The sequence below is a fragment of the Cebidichthys violaceus genome, unplaced genomic scaffold (assembly GCF_023349555.1).
Source record: "Cebidichthys violaceus isolate CVI_PGR_0920_01 unplaced genomic scaffold, fCebVio1.0.p SCAF_28, whole genome shotgun sequence".
Lineage (NCBI taxonomy): Eukaryota > Metazoa > Chordata > Actinopteri > Perciformes > Stichaeidae > Cebidichthys > Cebidichthys violaceus.
In genome coordinates this window covers 4,695,323-4,715,126 of record NW_027176461.1, presented here as the reverse complement: position 1 = coordinate 4,715,126, position 19,804 = coordinate 4,695,323, and the positions used below count along the sequence as shown (strand labels likewise).

Here is a 19,804-nt window from a genome sequence, read left to right as displayed (position 1 = left end):
TGCCTCATAATTGTTTTCCTCCCTACTGTAGCTCTCGGTCTGACTTCCTGTGATTGAGTTACAGAGCAGCGGGGCATGAAATTGCCAGTGTTCCTTTTTTTTCTTTCTCTTCTTTCTATTCCTTGATAACAGCTGCGGGCTATACATTTGTCCTACAAAACGGGAGGGAGGGAGGGAGGTTGTGAATTAATGCAGGGTCAGAACCCAAGAACAGAGAAAAATGAGGGTTGTGAGTCAGACCGAAGAAGAACAAAGTGTGGTGCTATTTGGCCAGCAAAAGATAGAGGCGGAGGAGCTATAACAATTGCTAGACAATTGAAAAAGAAAAAAGAAGAAGTAGTACCGCAAGCAGCTCTCTACTACCTTTGAATGTGGATTCATGTTGGATTCAAGACTATAAAGCCGTTTGATAACGGTTTTCGGGCTAAAAACATCCAGCGGAGACGTAGAGACTGTCGGTGTAAAGTATGCAGGCATACCTTGGCAGGTTATAAAGTGGAGCCATGCGGAAGCAGGCGACAACCGCTCGCTTCCTCTGCTTGGACAGCAGCTTCTGCCATACGCATTTCTTGGATCTCAATGGCTGCTCCACCTAACGGGAGGAGAAGAAGTCAGTGTTGAGATGACATGATTGAGAAACGCTGGAACGGCATTCTCTACCAGAACTGGCATTTTCATCAGGTTTTTCCCTCAGCGCTCAAAAGCGGCCTACGGTACTTTTTCTTCCAAGCATTACTGCAATTTGTGTTTTGTGTGGAGGTGACTGTATCCTACTAAAGATGTCCAGGACTGACTTGCGGATTCCCTTCTCACAGTCTTTGGCAGTGACATTAGCTGTATGATTCACAATGGTTTAATGAAGCAAGCGCCCTGAGCAGCTCTATAAGCTCAATATGTTGAAGTCCGACCTGCTCCAGGTTGAAGACAGCAGCAGAGATCCTCTGGATACGGTCCACCACCCTCTCGGGGTCTGGAGGCCCCTCACTTATCATCGCTATGTCCTTGTACAGGTTTAGCTGCCACCTCACTGCAGGGTCCTCTGACTGAGAGCGGGACACAAACAAAGGATGTGAAAAAAAAACAATATTAGTCATTGGAACCTAATAACCACTCGTGATACTGAGACCTTATGCTCACCTTTTCTCGAAGGTGCAGATTCTGCCGGATATGATCTTTGACCTCTTCGTCTGTGTCTCTCTATGAAACAACAGCAGGGACAGGAGCGTTATTGTTGCAAAACGTAGCCGTTTCAAAGACGTGTTCTTGGTTGAATGCAAGGATGGATCTTCACTTTAAGGGTGTGATCTCATAAGACCCGTATCAAATGTGTGGCCAGTGCATGTGAAGTTGCCTCACCAGGAGGTAGCGAGTCTTGGCTAGAGAGATGAGCTCCTGGTCTCCCGGTGTACACATGTTGAGGCCGATCGGCAGCATCTTCTTCAGAGCGGCAACAATGAGCGACGTCTGGATAGAGTAGAGCTCACCTCGCCTTTTCTTGTGTTTCCTCTCCTGGTCTTGTCCTCCAGACTGAAAAAAACCGAGTTAAGCCGCCAAGTTATGGCGGCTTAATGAGCTGGTCTTTTTAGGTAATGAATATCGTTTTTCCCCAATTTTTTTTTTTTTGCCGGGTTGCACTAAAGCACTTTCTCTCAACATTTAAACTGATAGATCAACACTATTTTATTGGAGCTTATTTCACACGGGATGCCCTCCCACTGTATTTGATCAAAAAGGCAACTGAGGCATTTATTTTTCAGGCCTAGCAAAATGTGTGACCGGACAGAATCTGTGCCGCTGAAGCATTAAGAAGTTTCACACCTCAGCTGAAAAGCAGAACCAGCAGACTGATGCTGTTAGAACAGCAAGATGTTACCAATGAGGGAAAAAATTTGCACTTTTGAGCCAAATTGAAGCAGCTGGCTCTGTGAAAACACTCATTTCCATATTAATACATACACATATACATACTGACACACACACACACACACACACACACACACACACACACACACAACCTCATCACACATTGACTACAACATCATATAAATAGCATGAGGTAACTGTTGGCCGAACACACCAGGGTAACACAATCCATCAACTGCAAACACACCGGTGGCATGTGATCACATGATTTGCTACAGAAGGGCTGGGCTTCATTACTCCTGATGAGACGTGTTCCGCCCATAAAGCAATGAGGAATGAGCAAAGTTACCATGTAACACATGGTGATGAATGGTGGCCACAAATAATCAGATGACACACTATGTAACTATTCTATAGACTATATAGCACAGCGGCACAAGCTATTGGCTTTTCTGCTTAACGACGGGAGCATACAAGCCAATAAGCTGGCAGGTAAACGGCACATGCACTGCATCACTCTACCTTCTCCTTAAAGGACTGTTTGAGATAGAGGGAGAGACAGAGAGAGAAAGGCAGATGAGAGGGTAATTAATGGAGGCACGCGGTCCTCATATGGACGTGCGCTGCAATGAAAACCATTTTGTTTGCCTTTGGACAGCTAAACCAGGCAGACAAGAAATGAAATGTTCCGACCTCTGCAATGCCGACAAGGGCTGAAGGCATGAATGTTAGTTTTCTGGCATCTGCTGTAACAAGCAGCATGCATGCAGAAATTCATACAGGCACACACACTGTCGTAAGTTCATTTCATTATTGTCACGTCATCAGCAAAGAGATTTTCATTCACAAGTTTGATGCAGGTGTGTGTGTGTGTGTGTGTGTGTGTGTTCACTCAGAGTTTCTCAGAGATCGTTTTGGGCATTTTACATGTAAACGTCAACACAAAAGTGGTGACGTTAGCATGGCGGAGAAAATGCTAACGTGTATCTTGCTCATTCTATTAATCCTGCTTATTTATGGGACATTTTCAGCTGTCGCACACACACACACACACACACACACACACACATGCTCGATGGGTCATAGTGGCGTTACACATGACCGACAGGGTTTTAATCTGCCGCCAGAGCAAGTAAAGAAATAAAGTTGACATTGTTGAGAGGCATATGAAGCCTACCTTAGACATCTTGGTTTTGTTGTCTCCAGTCAAAAAGGAAAGGTTGTTGATTTCATTCTGGACCACAAAGTTCTGCTCTTCTCTTTTGAAATTCTGGAGAAAGACAAACATCAAAGGCAGATCGGTGTTCTAATTTAAAAAGAAGGATGCCTGTTGTTTTGCAGCTGAACATACGTGGAGATGAGAAAACGTACGTGTGACTTGCACCAGAGGATGAATATCTCAGCGACCATTCTAAAGAGCTCGTTGGAGTCGGCGTCTGGTTCTTTCAGCCATCTTGACCTGCAGTAAATAGGCGAGATTAATAGATTAATACATCCTCTGTATTTCTTCTGCATCCGCTAACGTCTTAAAACAACTCCATGGTCCACTGCTCAGTGAGCTGACCTGTTGTTGTCCACGTAGCGGATGAGCATGGGGTAGAAGGCGTACAGGTCCCTGCAGAGCACGGCAAACTCGTCCAGGATGAGCAGCTCCGCCTCCTGGGTGTCTCCCTTACTGTCTGCCTTCAACAGCTCTTCCTCAGACACCACCTTCACCGTCTTCTTCTTCAGCTTCTCGAGTGTAGGAAGGAAGTGGCTCTTCAGCAGGTCTGCACGGGCCTTGCTGATGATGGGTTGCACGTAAACTGAACAGTGCAAGAGAGAGATAAAATATCACTTTATTACAGTTAGTGTTTATGTATATCAGAATGTTGCCAGTGTTTAACAAACATTTTCATATAGAAACTGCCCAATTTTCAGAACAATAGTATACAAAATTAGCATTCAACCTTCCAAACAGAGTAGTTAACATGAGCTATAAGAGATGATGCCACTAGAACATTTAAGTAATTTAAAAAAAATGACACGTATTAAAAGAAAACCACGCCCACCTGCAATCCTCTTCATCCAGGAGGCCTCGTCGATGCCCAAGTTGTTGTTGAGGATCTTGAGGATGTTGCCAAGAATGAGGCTGAGGTTTTCTGACGTGACGGTGGTGCAGCAGACGCTGCCCCCGCTGGCTGGCTGGTTCTCAGGGCCCCTCTCCCACCAGTAGGACAGATAGTTACACAGCATGGGCAGCACCACCTCGATAACGTGAGGCATCTCTGTGTAACGCGCTCCAGACTCGGCCATGTCGTTGATGTCCTTCATCAGACCGTCGAGCCGCGGCATCCCGGGACACATCTCCTCCACCGAGTCTGGTATGCCTAGGACTAAAAAAAATGATTACATCAGCGTCTACATTATATATAGGTTAAGAAGGGAAGGTTTATTAACTAAGCACAGATATACACATAATGTAAGATTATATTTCGGACAAAACATACATCAGCCTTTTCTCACACTGTAAGATACGCACATCTAAAAATGATGAGACGGTTGTAAAAGACAGACATTTTTACTCTCTGTAATAATATCTGTTTAATTGCCACCTTGGTCCACCGCTGGTGATGAACTTTTATCTTAGAATTATTACAAATGACTCACTTGCACGTTCTCTGGCACTCTTGGTATTAAAGACGGAGCAGGGGTTGTATGTGTTGAGCAGCGGCTCCAGGAAGGCGACGGGCATGGCTCCAGCCAGGGTGGCCAGACACTGACCGAGAGCCGGCAGCTGTCTGAGGGACGCAGAGGGGATTGAGAGTTGGTTGGAAAAAAATCTTCACTCGGGCTTTAACTACTTAACAGGATGTTGAAGAGGAGATACCTTTCTACATAGATGTTTTTCCCAGTACCCAGTGCGTAGAGGCTGGTCAGGATTCGATAGCAAGACACTTGGACATCATCCACTGGAATAAAGAAAGTCGTTATGTTAAGCGACAGATGTGTCCCGTGGTGTCAGGTATGAGCAGCATGCAATCGCTGGATTACAATACACTTAAGATTGACATTTGAATCCAATTCTTTAGCAGCCTCTCGCACAATACGTTTGATCATTCCTCTGCCGTCGGGACTCACAAAGCAGGTCGACTCCAAAGTGGTGTTGAGTGATGTGTTCAAACAAAGCGGTTAAAATGGGGAGCAGAGCTACAGTGGTGTAGTTGATGTTCTGCGACACCCCTTTCATCTGCGAGCGCGAGTGAGTGAACTTCCCCAGCTTCAGGTTCTCGAACGTCTTCTCCAGGTCCTCCGCGGCGTTCTCGAAGAACGTCCTCAGCCCCACCCTCACCAGCTCCGAGCCCGACTTCATCACCGTCCTGTTGGAGGGAAAAGGGAGAGAGTGATGAACGACGGAGACCGAATGAGGAGATGTGCAAGGGCAGCGCTGTAATAAACCACGGGATACCCGTCGGTATGCAAAGGACAGCGCTGTTTATCCACTGTCGGACACGGTCACATGTGCAATTTCTTAACTCTCGCATACTGTGAACGCTTTAGTCATGAAATATGAGACGTGCGTATCAACCTGACCGCCCTCACACTGAAACATCGCTGATTTATTTAACGAATTAGGTGAATATTTAAATCCAAGGTGAGTTTGCCAATGTTGCAGGCATACTGTATGGAAAAAAAAAAAAAAGCAAAAACGCATTAATATGATTAGTCGGGGGCCATTTCCAGGTATTTCACAGTTCATAATATTGCCAAATGAATTACCCTTTGTTAAGCCTTGACGTGTCTCACTAGGAAGGAGAAATAAAAGGCAGTCTGTGGGCATCAGCTGTAGCTCTTGAGCACAAACAAGACAATAATACATTTCCCATTTAGCCTGGTTATGTGTGAGCTGCATTAACAAACAGTACATTGTCTCTAAAGAAACACTATAAGCCTTGGGCAACATGTGCCGTATGACATTTGCCTCGCTTCTTTAAATGCCAGAGGACGCTCTCTTTCTTAATGCCAGCGCATCCCACAAGACGCCGCAGTAATAACTGTTAAAAAAAGAAAATGTTCAATGCAAATATGCTCCTCATAAGGGTTCTACAGGGGTTAGAGTCTACATCATTGCATTACAGTGGAAACATGTGATTTGTTTCTAAAACAATTATTGTTTAAACGCAGTCATTATTTAAGGTTTTCAATTTATGATGTTTAAGTTTTCATTCCAAGGAGGAAAAACTCAAATCTGGTCCCTGTGAGTCTTGAGAGCTCACCTGGTGTCCAGGGTGTGTGCCAGGATATGAAGACAGCTGACGATGGTAGTGGAGTCGCTCCCTACGGGACAACAGACAAGACTTCAATATGACGTGAACACACACACACACACACACACACACACACACACACACACACACACACACACACACACTGTCATCCATGTTTAACTTTCTTGACCTGAACTGAGCCTTTCATTGCAGCAATGTTGAATTCAGTTTTTTGACCTTTTGAGTTGCCGTTACTTAAAGGAATAGTTTAACATTTTGGGAAATATGCACATTTGCTTTCTTGTCAAGAGTTAGAGGAGAAGACCGATGCCACTCTTGTGTTTCTGTACGTTAAGAATGAAGCTACAGCCACCAGTCGGTTAGCTTAGCATTACATAAAGACTGAAAACTAGGGGCAACAGCTAGCCTGGCTCTGCCTGAAGGTAAGAACATTCAAAAATCACTAAGTAACATGCCTCGTTTGTTTAAAATAGTTCATAAAAGGGCGATTTTACAGATACATGCTCAAGTATTTGGAAGCTAATATGTTGACCACCATGTTAAAATCCTTCAGACAAGACACAACCGAAAACAGGTTTACCAAACCAACTTAAGACTTGATAAAACGACAAGCATTCACTTTTACGAAACACACACACACGCACGCACGCACGCACGCACGCACGCACGCACGCACGCACGCTGCTGTCAGTAGTAATCAGCTTACCAAAGAGAGAAATCCTATGTCTGACAAGAGCTGCCAGTTTACAAAACAGGCTGGAGGTGTGATGGATAGACAAGGAAAGAAATCAGACAGTTACAAGGAGTAAATTCTTAGAGAGAAGATTAGTAAATAAGATTACAAGGGTTTAGGGTTTTGAGTAAAGAACGGCAAAGGGTTATTGTCATGCTATATTGCTGTAAGTGTCTTAATTTTTGTACCTGGTGACCATTTCCTTCTCCTTGTTGGAGGCGTAACCGCTGCTGCTCAGGTTCTTGCTGGGGGAGGAGAGGAAGTAGAGGGAGTGGTTCTTGAAGTACTGGTCGATGAGGGGAAGGAGAACCTGAAAGAGGACATCGACAATGACAAGGTGATTAATCGGGTTAATGGAAACTTCATTTCAAAAAGTGTTGTCTAAATATGTACAGCAGCTGTATATAGATCACATCCTTACTTTGGCAAAAAACTTGATTTCTTGTTCATGAGGGGACCTGTCTGTTTTGCCACTGGCAGCCATGGCCTCTGGATTGAGAGCAGAAATCCATATTTAATAGTAAGTAACAAGACTACATCGTCAAGTCTCCTGCAGGCAGGTCCTATGTAATATTACCAAACATACCCAAGTGAGCAATGAACTCCTGAGCCGAGTCGACATACTTGAGCAGCTTCTTGAGGAACTTGTAAGCGAACCTCTTCTCCATGGAAGAGGAATCCTGCTCCAAGTCCTTCAACCCTCTGCAACACGTATAGGATTATTAGCTATAAATCGACACTCGAAACGTGACATCCACATGATAATACACAACAGACATCCTGAAAGTGTTGACCTTGTGACGCTGTAGCCATTGATCTGCAGGAAGCGGAAAAGGTCCTGTGCTTTCTCCCGGTCCCGGGCCTTCTCTTTGGCTGTCAGCGTGTCATAGGGCACCAACAGAGGGTGTGTTCCCCCTCCTGAAACCACAGACCACCCCGGTGTTATGCAAGACTCGATCAGTGACGGCTCTCCATTGTGCATTTACGTGAAGGCAGACGGTGACATGAAGTAGATGCATCGCTCAGCTGAACCTATTTAGTCAAGACCGGCGAGGTGCGCATATGCCCACAGGCGACGAGCAAACGTGGCACCTCACATCCGCCCACGCAGGCATCAACTGAGTCTCGTCTGCGATTGAATTCATGAGCAAATCACCTCTGCTTCCAAGGTCGCTCTTTTTCTTCTTGGCCCAGATGTTATGATGATTTTCTGCCACCACCTCCACCATCCCCTTGGACCAAAAAGATACAATCAGCAGATCTCACAGAGGAGCGTGTCCCGCCCATGTAGCTCATTCATATTCAAGAGTTATTGCTTTTCATCTTTTATTCAGACTGAGAGATTGCTTGATGGGAAGAAAAAAAAAAGCATGACAAAACAAATGTGAGGTCACTCACCTGCAATTCTCTGGATAAAACCACGTTGCTCATGTCTATGGGGCTCGGATTGAAGCCATTCGCCTAGAAATGTTCAAAAAGATGAAGACATTGAGACACTGTGTTCTTTGGTTTTGCATCTAGCATATAGCTAAAAGAAGCAATGAACAAAACAGTTGGAATAGTTAGCTTAAAGAACCAATTACACAGCAATGGATTAATGATAAAAATGCTAAGCTGAAAGTAATGGATACATTTTACTAGTTAACGAAAAATACAAGAAATAAACCATTGGAATGGATTGTAACACCAAAAACTGTTTGGCCAGAAGTAAGGGTTAAAAATAGCTAATGGGTTTGGATAAATGGTTGAAACTAATGCTTCCTGGAGGACAAACACATTTGATGTCAGCGTTTGTCTCGTCATTCGTTGCCCTGTACCTGTGACGCCTGAGAGATCTTTCTCATTTTCTCGTTCTCCCTCTGTAGAGACATGCTTTCTCCATCCTTGGTCCTGTCGATGGTCCAGCCCATTGCCAGAATGCTCTTCAGGGACTCTCTAATTGGCCATCTGTAAATCTCTTTCTCCTGAAGCACAAAGATAGAAATGGGGAACGAGGACTGAGCCTAGAAGCCTTTGGGTTATTCTCGTCAACGGTGCTATTCTTCACACATCTCACGTTCTTCATACCTTCTCTGTCAGGGCTTTGTAGATTCTGAGTTGAGGGTGAATCTTGGCCTTCTCATCCACACCGTCTCCATATTTCCATCCCAACAGCACCTGAGGCGCACGCACAGAGGGATGCATGTACAAGGGTGAGCAATCGTCATGTCCTCCACTGAAGGACATGATTAATTATTTGAAAGGCTGGGTAAGAGAATAAGTATGCACAACACATTAAGGAGTCATGGTACAGTCAGTTCTTGCTGTCCTCAGTTCTTGTTAATTTTTTTGTTGTTGATAGATGCAACAATGCAAGCTCAGCAGTTCTCATAAAAGAGAGCAGAGGCCCTCCACACAGACTAGCATAAATACTGTCAGCCCTCGCAGAAGATCTCTTTCAACACACAAAAAAAGGAGGCATCACCGAAGGAAACAATGCTGCGATATTTGGAAAAGAAAAGAACAATCAAAATATTGAGCCAAAGTATTTCACATGAATAAGGCTGCTTTTCTGATGATTTTGAATGCAGTATTTTCTAAAAGAGAGACATTTTAATACTCGAGACTTGTTCCAAGTCAAATACTGTACAGTTTAATACCCATTTTCCCAGATGAAAGTTCTCCTCTTTGGCCTTACCTTCTCTGCAGACCATTTCTCATGGGAGTGCTCTCCATATTTGTTGGCAAAGTACTCAAGCTTCTCTGGAAGAGCAATGCTGGGGGGAAAAAAAAAAAAAAGTGTGCGACCAATTAGTCAGCTTGTGTCTACAAATGCATGGACAGTCATGTACTGTGCATGATAAGTCAGGCTTATACTATAATTCTTATTGACGTGTGGCTCCAAACGCGCCTTACTTAGCAGTACTGATGGGTTTGGGGTCAAAGTTGCCCTGAGCATCGACAGAAACGGGCTTCTCCACTGTGGTGCTGATTGAGGCGTCCACGTAGTCCGGCGGCAAAGCTCCGGCTATGGCACTGAGGCAAGGCATGGCCATCTTGAAAAGCTCTGCGTCGTATTTCTACATGGTGAGAAAAACAGGAAGCGTCACAGTAAGTACAGTTATGAACATTGTGTTATTATTTCACAAATACAAGAAATGCGTTAGATTGTTCATTTGAGGTGGGACTTAAATAAAGCGATAGAGCCTCTTTAGTGAAAGTGTAACAGTGCAGTGGGACCAGGAGAAGAGACGCTGATAAAGAATTATTCTAAAAGCTGAAGAACCAGTGCGCTAGAGGCTTTGGATCAATGATCACTGTCCAGATATTGATGTTTTCAGGCCGGGCCCTTTGCACAGCATTTAGAGAGATGTGCTGAGTCCGGCCATCTGCGTCACGAAAAGACCTCGAGACCTTTGTGCCAATGGGTCCTTCGCATACACGCATGTCAATTACGACTGTGATGAATTAAGTCACTTTAGCGGTGCGAACACTTTTGTGGAGCATTTCTGGCATTACAATCTCTCTACAAGAAGTAGCTGTCAGCCGTTTGCCAAACAGACGTTGACGTAGCGTAATGAAGTCGCAGAGGGCCCTGAAACGACAAAAGGACTCGAGTGACGGCTCACCCTCTGGGACAGGGAATCAAATACTCCCCAGAAGATTTTCTTGGTGAGCAGTAGTTCATCCTCCGACGCGGTGCCGTAGCTGCCCCAGCCCGATGGGAGGCAGTAGTACTTCCAGTTCTGCTCGTAGTGGTTGGTTAGCAGCTGGAGGACAGAATAAACAGAATTTTAGTAAACAGAGGCACTTCACTGTTTTCAGTGACACGAGACAAGTAAGCGGCCTAAAAACATGTGCTCACAACACACTGGGCCATGCATGTATAGCGCGTAGCACCTCAAAGAAAATCAGTTCTCCCACAAATTAACTCCAGACGTGTACATGAAGGTAGAACAAGTGTGTGTGTGTGTGTGTGTGTGTGTGTGTGTGTGTGTGTGTGTGAACCCTTTCGCAGGCTAGTCACAACCCATCACATCTTCAGTATTTCTCTGGTGTGTTCCAGACTGATTGCGCGGAGCAGTGGAGTCAACAAGCCTGTAATCACATAGTCCAATACTTCAGCCCCTTGTTTTCCCTCCTGCAGCTGCCCACTTCATTCCACCGCGGATGATTAATACCGCCGGTGTGTTGGAAATGTTCCCCTTTTAAGTATGCGTGTGTTTCTGAGAGACAGAGGTGTACACCAGTAATATTACAGTAAAAAAAAGGTACACCTGCAATAGAGCTGGTGGAAATTGGCTGTTGGTACGTCACCACCGAGCTGACAATCTAATAAAGTGAAGTAGTAAAAGGTGTGAGCAGGCAGCGACCACAGGCGGAGCGCAGGTTAAGTGATGTAGAAAGGAAAGGAAAAGACAGAGAGAGAGAAAACAAATAAAACGAGCAATCCAACAAGCGAAAAGAGACGAGGCCAAATATGAGATGGCGAAGGGATTTAAAAAGAGTGAATAATGAAAATCATTGCCCACTCTCAGAGGCATCTTGCAGTATTCGGTCAGCAAGGGCACATCAAAGACGAGGCGGCGAAGGAGCTGCTGCAACATGGAGGGACGGAGGTGCCTGCAGGAAAAAGGTGAGAGATAAGAGCGCTGCTGCCCTGAGCTGCCTTTAACCGCAATCGCATCTTCAGACTAACCACTTTTATCACACAGATGTAGAGGGATAATAGGGAAACGAGGCCCTTAGCTATAACGGAGTTTTGCTGGAAAGCAGATAAAATGTGCTGTTGATCTTTGCTATTCCGTCCAGGCTGAATGGTTGGTGTATCAAAAAAAATAAATAAAAAGGCTCTTCTAATAATCCTCACTTGCAGACAGCCAGCAGACACTCCTCTATGGCGTCTCTCTGGGCCTTGGTGAGGGAGCGGCCCTTGGAAAGGCGGTAGATGGTGTGCAGAGTGGAGTCGATGAGGGTGGCGTAGTGCTCGGTGCCGGCAAAGAGAGGGGCGCAGCGGGTGAGGAGGGGGAGCATGGCCGAGCCGATGAAGCGGTTCATGGCCAGGGCCGTCTCTGTGGTACATAGACCCTCCTGTGGAAAGAAGGGGTTAAAGAAAGTAAGACTCTGTCATTTCAGAAAGGAAATATAACACATTCTCCCACTGAGAAAAATAAGGTTTTATTTGTCTTGCTTGAAAATGAATGTGTGTGTTTGATAGCCATTTTCAAAGAGTACCATTTAAATTAGCACTATAAAACTGTCTTGTAAAGAACCTCGCAAAATATATTAGACAGCTCCACAAACGGCAGCCTGCTCAGCTTTAAATAAATAATAAGTATTTAGAATTTGACGTATTATGTGACGGATTCATTTTCGCCAAAAGTCTGCACACTACGGCTTTGAGAGTTTAGAGAGAAAACGCCATGAATGTATTCTTGATAAATAAGAGTAAAGAACAATTCCATTAATCAAGCGAAGAGAAACTTGAGCCAAGGCTTAATGAGGAGCTCCTCATTAGTGTAAAAGGCTGCCCAATATTATTGATCTCTAAGCTCCTTGATGTAGTTCATGCTACATTCATTACTTCTCTCCCGCATCGTTGTCAGCTTCACCCACCGTATCCAGAGAGGTAGCAGCCCTCAGGTCAGGCAGGAAGCCCACTTCGAGCAGTTGAAGAAGAAAGCTCTGGTCCTCGATACCATACACCCTGTCCAGAAACAGCACCATGGGGGCCTTGTGATCTGGACAGAAGCAGGCCGACATGTCCGGCTCGGTCACCGACCCATCTGAGAGAGAGATTGGGAAAAGGAGGGCACAGCGTAGAGAGTAAACCGCTCAGGTGTGAAGCAGTGAAGCACTCAGAGTGCAGGCCACAGCGCATAATGGAAAGTCTTTTCCGATTAGGAAAGCCTTGCGTATTCATTAGGCGGCATGCAGCAGCGTGCCGATCGGAGTTTTCCCGGAGCCGGAGCCGGAGCCCACCGCTCGCCGTTCCTCGCTCTTGGCCTGCTGACGGCGCTTCTGTGGCTGTGCTCCGGGCAGCAACTTTAATAAGAGGCGAGTCCCCGCCATGCTTATGCAGATCAATCAATAGTGCAAGACGGCTCGCTATAGAAATGATCTGGCTTACTCAGACCTATGAGAGAGTGCAGCAAAGCGTTGTGCTGATTAAAAAGGCATGAGCAGTGAAATGTAATCAATAACCTTCGGCCTTGCACTGAATGTGCATGACTTTCTTAAACCGTTGTACCTTCACATGAGCTAGACGTAGTGTAGTAGCATGCAAATGAATAGGATGTGTCCTACAGTGGAAGTCTAAAGGTGTGCTGTTTGCTGCCCCGTGTTATTAGAGCCAACATCCTGACCAGTACCTTTGTTGGTGATGGGCATTTTGAGCGGTATGCTGATGATTCCCACGAGGTCTTCGGTAGGCACCAGAGAGCGCAGGATTGCACGAATACGCAGAGCTTCACCTTTCCCCTTGTTGATGAGCTGACGAAAGGGGGAAAAAGGAAGTGAAAAAAAAAAGGGGGGGAAAAACTGTCCCGAAGGGGAAAAAACAACAAATACATTTATATCAAACATACATGCATCTCTGGAGCGCAACGTCCCAACAGGTCAATGAGTGCAGAGTAGAAGGACATTATGGCATTGCCCATGTGCACCACCTCCTCCTCATCGTCGCCATCAGCAGACCTAACAGTGGGGGGAAAGAAAGTGAAGAGGTGAGGAAGAACAGACGCAGAGGAGGAACATTTCTTTGGAACATCACAGCAAAGATGCAAGCAAAAGGGGGGATAAGCGGCTAATCCTAAAGGTCCCCAGTATCGACTCGATAAGTGTTGCTTACGCGTCAGAGCTGACTCCATGCACAGAGCCCGGCAGGTCCAGGGCCGGCGTTTCGGAGATCTTGATGGCTTCCTTCATGGCAGCCAGCAGGCCGTTCCCTCCCTCCCCCCTCAGAGCAGGTCCGAAACACTCAGGGCGACGGATGAGCAGCTTGACCACAACACTGGAGTTCTCCTCTACGCTCTCGCCTGGAACACGAACATACATTATTAATGTCAGCAAGAAAATATAGCATATAAACACTCTAGCTCTAACACAAACACCCCTATCCCCAAATACTCGGAGAAAACAGCAAGAAGACCTTGCCTTAAGCAGCAGAGTGAAGATCTGTCGAGCTTAGCTGGGCCTTTGCTAGCTTACAGATAGAGATACAGTAACAGAAAGAGAGAGAGAGAGAGCGGATGGTAACTGCAGTCTTACCGTTGACAAAGACAGCAAACCGCAGGAAGGAAAGGTAACGCTCCCCCTCAATGGGGTTCCAGCCGATGTCTGGATAACCTTTAGCCAGGAGAATTGGACAACTCTGGAGACCACAGCCTGCTAAGTAGGTGACCACCTACGGGCAATACCACATAACATCACATATAGAGCAGAACACAAAACTGGGTCTCTCACAAAGATCGAGTCTTACCTTGTCCAGATCTGGCTCCTCCAGCGCCAGAGCCAGGCCGTTGTTGTCCATCACCGAGGAAGCAGCCACATCTAGAGGAGTGGAGCCCCTCATTGCCGGCGAGGCTACGATATAAAGCACACTGGTAGAGTCAACTATTTATTCTGCTGTATTTCATATAAGCCTGCGTCTGTGTTCTCATTTCAACAAACAGCAGGGGGTGATGTTTTTCACTCCTTCCAACAGCTGCTTGACATTAGTGTGTAAGGAAAAGTTTCCTCGCCAATTTGCTATGAACACATATTTCATACTGGATTCCACAGGGTCTAAGGGAACCAGATTGTGTCGCATGGTGCATAACCCCCCCCCCCCCCCCCCCGTCCCCCGTCTATAATGCCGCGCTTGCAGCGTCTATGTTTTAATTGGGAATTTTGATGATTTTATTCTTAGATTTCATTTTTGTTTTGCTGTCACATAACTTGTTGCAACTTGCTTAATGAGCATGCCTGGCTGCATGTGTGTGCGCAGCCAGGGGAGACACTCTCTCACCCCAGCGGGGAGCTCTCTGAGACTGTGGCGCCGACGTCTTCTAACAGAATGGGAGATGAGTCGCTCTCCTCGCTGATAGATTCTCCAGCGCTCACACTCACAACTACACACACACACACACACACACACACACGTCTTCTAAGGTGCGAGGCTAATGTATGTGAGCTCACAGGCGCAGAACAAGTCCTATTACGGCAGAAGGCTGATGATGATGTATCACCCATAGTGATGAGAAAATGCTGGCGTCTTTCATCCATCCTAGGGGTGGCTTTACAGGTGTGTTTGGCCTGTTCTTTAAGAACATGTTCTAGCACAGTGGTTCTCAACTGGTCTGGCTGCAGGACCCACCATCACCCCTTAATGACAAGCAGCGACCCAAATTTTCAACTTCTCAAATGTATTAAATGAAAAGATGGTGCAGTTTGAACCTGAGCTGAACATGTCCTCTCATGTAGTCGGAGTCATACTTGCGTTTCGCTCAATTAGCATGAAAACAAACTGTGTGGGTGTTCTTCTATACTGTGAAATGGCTGTCTATTAGCATTACAAGGCCAAATACTGTTAAGGAGTGTGAATAACTTCGCTGCATAAAAAAAATCCCCTTCAAAATAAAAGCACAGGATCTTTTTTTCTTTTTTTTCAGGCAAATGCCCGCGACTGTGACCCACTTTTGGGTCACGACCCACCAGTTGAGAATCACTGCTCTAGCATGTCCTACAGTCTGTGCATGCTGGTTGATTCCTGATCAAGTCATGTGGTCTTCATCCAGTAAAATAATGTTTTTAGCTCAGCATCATTTGGCTAATCCTTAAGAGTGGCAGTTGAACAGAGACATGAAGCTGTACCCACCTAGGCCCACGCTGCTATTCTCCAGCAGGTAGCTGAGGTGGTCGAACATGGCTTTCTGGTTCTGACGGCTGATACGGCAGAAGTAGCACAGGAAGCGACAGCAGCTGGCCACCATCTTGGGGAAGGCAATTTCCTGTGGAACGGCACACACACACACACACACACACACACACTAAGTAAGTCAAACGTCTACCCTGGTTGGATTTTAAAACGAGAACTGAACTTCCAAATTAAAAAGCTCAAGTACACAATATTTCTCCGGCAACAGTCTCATGTGTTTACAGTCGGAACACAAATACAGTAACTTGTCGAGACATTGCTAGCAAATTGTCATTGTAATTTGATACCATGTGGTTTTGGAGAGGTCGTCGCTTTATTCTGGGGCGCGGAGTTTATTGTATCGACTTTCTCCCGGCTTGTTACTATAAAGTCTCCCGCATGGGTTGGATCCTAATTAGCGTCTAAAAAGCCTGACACCTTCACACACTGCCAGCCTCACTCTGCCCTTTCTGCCCTCCATCCCAGACTCTGATGCCGTCAGGCTGAGGAGAAAGCCCACCAACTGGGACCACGTCTTCATTAATGCGCGCTAACAAATGAACAAATGAACAAATGATAACACGCAAAACTGCACTCAGACACTAACTTTCTCAGTGAGCAACACATTTTCGGCCTCTTTAACGACCTGTGGAAGCAGAGAGAAATATAGAAATATAAGTTTTCCAACCTGGGACTTGTGTCCTCCGAGCACATTGACCATGACCTCCATAACTGTCTCATGCATGCCCAGTATTCTCATTAGGTTGGGGTGCTGGTAGAAGACTTTGTTGTTCATGATGTCACTGTCATGATGGGGGGGAAAAAAAGAGACATAATTCATACTTAACATTCACTAAAAACAGATAGCTCACATATAGAGTTGAGGCAACCACAACCTACCCAAGTCCATCAATCATGAGCTTCTCCTCCTCTTTCCCCATGCGAACCGACAGCAGAGATCGGATCTGACCGAGGGCAGCCAGGAGGTTGATGGTGTCCTGGACCGAGGCGGCGCTGATGGTGTAAGTCTTCCTCATGGCCCGGAGAAGCTCCCCGATGCTGTCGTACTGCCTCCTCAGTAGGCTGAACATCTTGCGGACCAGCTCCGAGTCCAGGATGTGACACTCCTGGGCCCAGCTGACCATTGTCTGAGAAATCAGCTCCTTCAGATTAGCTGGAAAAAAAGTTGGGTAAAGATGACCGATCCTTTCCTCTTTTTTTTTTAAAATAACTTGTTAGTGTATTTGCTAAAAACAAATGTCTAAGAGACACTTTTAAAAGTAAAGCATTTGCCTTGTTATTGGTCCGAACACACTGAATCTTGCACTTTAAATGCAACTAGTGTCATGTAAAATCAGTGGAATGGCACTTTAACATTATATTGTGTAACAGCAGTTAACCCAAAAGGTGAGATGACTCCTGTCAAGGGACCAGCCACTTCATAAATCATAGTCTCCTCTCAGAGAATGAAAATACATCATTTAACATTCAGCAGATATGGAGCAACACGAGTATTAATTCATTTCAGGTCACACAGCAAAAGTCCAATATTGACTCTGCTTTTAGCTCTGGTTGAGTTATGAGAGCAGTAACAGTGAATAAAACATTTAGTGAGCAGAAAGATGCTAAGATGCTCAGTAGAGCTGAAAGGAACTGAAGGTTTATCGATGCAAATGAGCCCTTTGACATTACACAGTCATTTCAATGACATGGAAACATTGACGACCGCAGCTTTACTGTTGCAACATAATCTTACAATACAGATAATAAAAATCCAGGTGTGTGTAACTGTAGAATTATTTATTATGAATAAGAATATTGGTTGAAACAAAACAAGCTTTTCCTGATTTTCTACAACTTGTTTTGACAGTGAAGCGCCTCCAGCATTGTGTTCTAATCCTTACTGTACGTCAGTGGACTGAAGAGGAAAATATACCATTACCTTCCTTCAATTAATTGACACACAGATGTTAACACACACACACACACACACACACACACACACACACACTCAACGCAGAGCTTCATTAGAATGATGTTAATCGATCCTCCACTTGACTGGTTGCTCCCTTTTCTACAAGCCATGCTTGAGCAGTAAAATTCATGCGATGCAAATAAGACCTTGAGCGCAGAACAAAAAAAAAAAAAAAGACTAATATAACTGCACACATGTATCTGCTACTTCTACAAGACCCAGCCTCCAAAGAAGAGGCAATCAGCTGAGTTTCAACAATGTCAGCAAATCTATCAGAAAGAAAAACGCAGCTTGCAAGTTCATTCATGAAAAGGCACAGTTTCAGTGGAGTGTTATCTCTGGGACAAGGGAGGGGAGGTGGGGGTATTAATAGTGCTGTACAGTACAGCATTCCGCTTCTATGCTTAAACTGAGACATTTGTTTGGACATCTCGTATGTGGGCTACCCTTAAGGCTTCATTAAAACTTGATCAACAGCGGGTGAGGGTATGAATACACAAAGGACAGAAAGACATCAATTAAACAACCATAAAAGATGGAGCCATTTATACACAATTTATTGCTTAAAAGTATTGCAAATTAGGTGATTGTGGGGGTTTTTTTGGGGTTCTGTTTGGTTGATTGGATCTGTTGGTTTTCCAAAGACTATTTCACACAAGGCCGTCAATCACTGCAAGCGTGTGTGTGTGTGTGTGTGTGTGTGTGTGTGTGTTTTTGAGTGATGGGGTGGGGGAGCCAGCAGAACGTCACCGTCAGTGGTAAACCGATCCTGCCGCAGAGATTTGCGTGGGTGTTTCGGAGAGAAAGGGCAGAAGCACCAGCTTGCTCCAAAAATGAGAAGCTGCATTTCTTCCTCTCGGCCAAGACGCTCCCTCAAACACCTGACGCTCAATCTGTCACACGGTCCAACTCTCAATCCGTCTCTGCCGGGTTTCGCTCTCGACTACACCCCTCCAGCAATTTCCCTTCACTACACCCAAACAAACAAATCGGACCGGTCTGCTCTTACACTGATGGAACTGGAAGTCAGAGGTTTTTATGGTGTGAGAGATCGCACACACACAATCCCTATGCTCACACACACACACACACACACACACACTTCTTCAAGGCAAGTCATCATGTCTGAGCATTAAATGCTTCTGGTGGATAAACCATTCATCAGAGGAGGAGAACAGACTTCTGCGCCCCTCTTACTTCATTCCCATGAGATAATGGTAAAGACGACGGGGCCTTTTCGTGTCTTCGGGCTCTCGCTGTGCAAGGAGGACAAGTTATAGCTGAACGTAACGGTACAGAATGTATCATGTCATCTCAACTCGGGTCCATCCTCCTGCCTCCTGGCAAACCCTCTTCTTAGAAAAGATTTTACTCTCAAAATATATCAACTGTCCCAGTCACTTCTCACACACTATATGCGATAGGTAGGCTTTCAGCCTGGCAAATGGCGCCATCTCACTTGTATGCCGTCAACTAAACATAACAATAGTGACCAATATACACACAGTTACCACATCACACCATCACATGGACTGACGAGGGGAGGGGCACCACCAGTACACCACCCTATTTGTCTGGTAGGAACACTAAAAAAAAATGGAATTAATACCTACAATGATGTGTAAATTAAATTAAATGAGTTATACAGTTACGTGAGAACATTTCCAATGGCACAAATGACACCCAAACGGCCAATTTGATACCGCCTTAACATGTTTCTACTAAAACCTCTCCAACAATGCTCTCCTTCCCTTTATTAGCATCAGTCTGTGCACAGGTCGTGATACGTTTGCTAAAGGTTTTGTGCCGCAACTGCATCATTCCAAAAGGGATATTCACTCTAAATGTGCACAATGTTTTGTTCGGCATTAATTAAATCTTCATGCCGTGTGTTCCATCTTCATTTACATGTAACCACTGATGCTTACCCCTCTGCAGAAATCTCACGAGCGTCACCTCTATTATTATCATTACCCGATAAGAACCTGAGCTTGTTAGCATTCCGACGTTAGCATTTAGCCTCACAGAACAGCTGGTTTGGCTAAAGACTCCTAGACTCCTAGTCCCTTTACATGTTGCTGGATGGAAAG

General features: G+C 45.3%; 1 protein-coding gene across 3 annotated transcripts in view; it reads right to left on the bottom strand.

Annotated features, from left to right (window-relative positions):
• The window catches only part of LOC137880350 (ryanodine receptor 3-like), a 58,886-nt gene that overhangs the window by 17,558 nt on the left and 21,524 nt on the right, over positions 1 to 19,804 (bottom strand). For 2 of the 3 annotated variants that reach the window (XM_068721677.1, XM_068721676.1), the window contains exons 27-62: positions 16,640 to 16,913; positions 16,428 to 16,542; positions 15,701 to 15,833; positions 14,324 to 14,427; positions 14,113 to 14,248; positions 13,694 to 13,880; positions 13,431 to 13,539; positions 13,215 to 13,335; positions 12,460 to 12,629; positions 11,714 to 11,934; positions 11,376 to 11,466; positions 10,473 to 10,613; positions 9,760 to 9,923; positions 9,542 to 9,620; positions 8,932 to 9,021; positions 8,682 to 8,828; positions 8,263 to 8,325; positions 8,021 to 8,096; positions 7,659 to 7,782; positions 7,451 to 7,566; positions 7,286 to 7,353; positions 7,053 to 7,174; positions 6,838 to 6,887; positions 6,120 to 6,180; positions 4,984 to 5,222; positions 4,733 to 4,814; positions 4,513 to 4,643; positions 3,915 to 4,238; positions 3,428 to 3,668; positions 3,235 to 3,322; positions 3,041 to 3,133; positions 2,386 to 2,400; positions 1,357 to 1,527; positions 1,138 to 1,197; positions 909 to 1,043; positions 480 to 592 (exon numbers count right to left, since the gene is read on the bottom strand). In XM_068721677.1, the coding sequence (XP_068577778.1) occupies positions 480 to 592; positions 909 to 1,043; positions 1,138 to 1,197; positions 1,357 to 1,527; positions 2,386 to 2,400; positions 3,041 to 3,133; positions 3,235 to 3,322; positions 3,428 to 3,668; positions 3,915 to 4,238; positions 4,513 to 4,643; positions 4,733 to 4,814; positions 4,984 to 5,222; positions 6,120 to 6,180; positions 6,838 to 6,887; positions 7,053 to 7,174; positions 7,286 to 7,353; positions 7,451 to 7,566; positions 7,659 to 7,782; positions 8,021 to 8,096; positions 8,263 to 8,325; positions 8,682 to 8,828; positions 8,932 to 9,021; positions 9,542 to 9,620; positions 9,760 to 9,923; positions 10,473 to 10,613; positions 11,376 to 11,466; positions 11,714 to 11,934; positions 12,460 to 12,629; positions 13,215 to 13,335; positions 13,431 to 13,539; positions 13,694 to 13,880; positions 14,113 to 14,248; positions 14,324 to 14,427; positions 15,701 to 15,833; positions 16,428 to 16,542; positions 16,640 to 16,913 (4,654 nt within the window). The remainder of the gene's footprint in view (positions 1 to 479; positions 593 to 908; positions 1,044 to 1,137; positions 1,198 to 1,356; positions 1,528 to 2,385; positions 2,401 to 3,040; positions 3,134 to 3,234; positions 3,323 to 3,427; positions 3,669 to 3,914; positions 4,239 to 4,512; positions 4,644 to 4,732; positions 4,815 to 4,983; positions 5,223 to 6,119; positions 6,181 to 6,837; positions 6,888 to 7,052; positions 7,175 to 7,285; positions 7,354 to 7,450; positions 7,567 to 7,658; positions 7,783 to 8,020; positions 8,097 to 8,262; positions 8,326 to 8,681; positions 8,829 to 8,931; positions 9,022 to 9,541; positions 9,621 to 9,759; positions 9,924 to 10,472; positions 10,614 to 11,375; positions 11,467 to 11,713; positions 11,935 to 12,459; positions 12,630 to 13,214; positions 13,336 to 13,430; positions 13,540 to 13,693; positions 13,881 to 14,112; positions 14,249 to 14,323; positions 14,428 to 15,700; positions 15,834 to 16,427; positions 16,543 to 16,639; positions 16,914 to 19,804) is intronic. The other variant, XM_068721678.1, reaches the window with a different exon arrangement.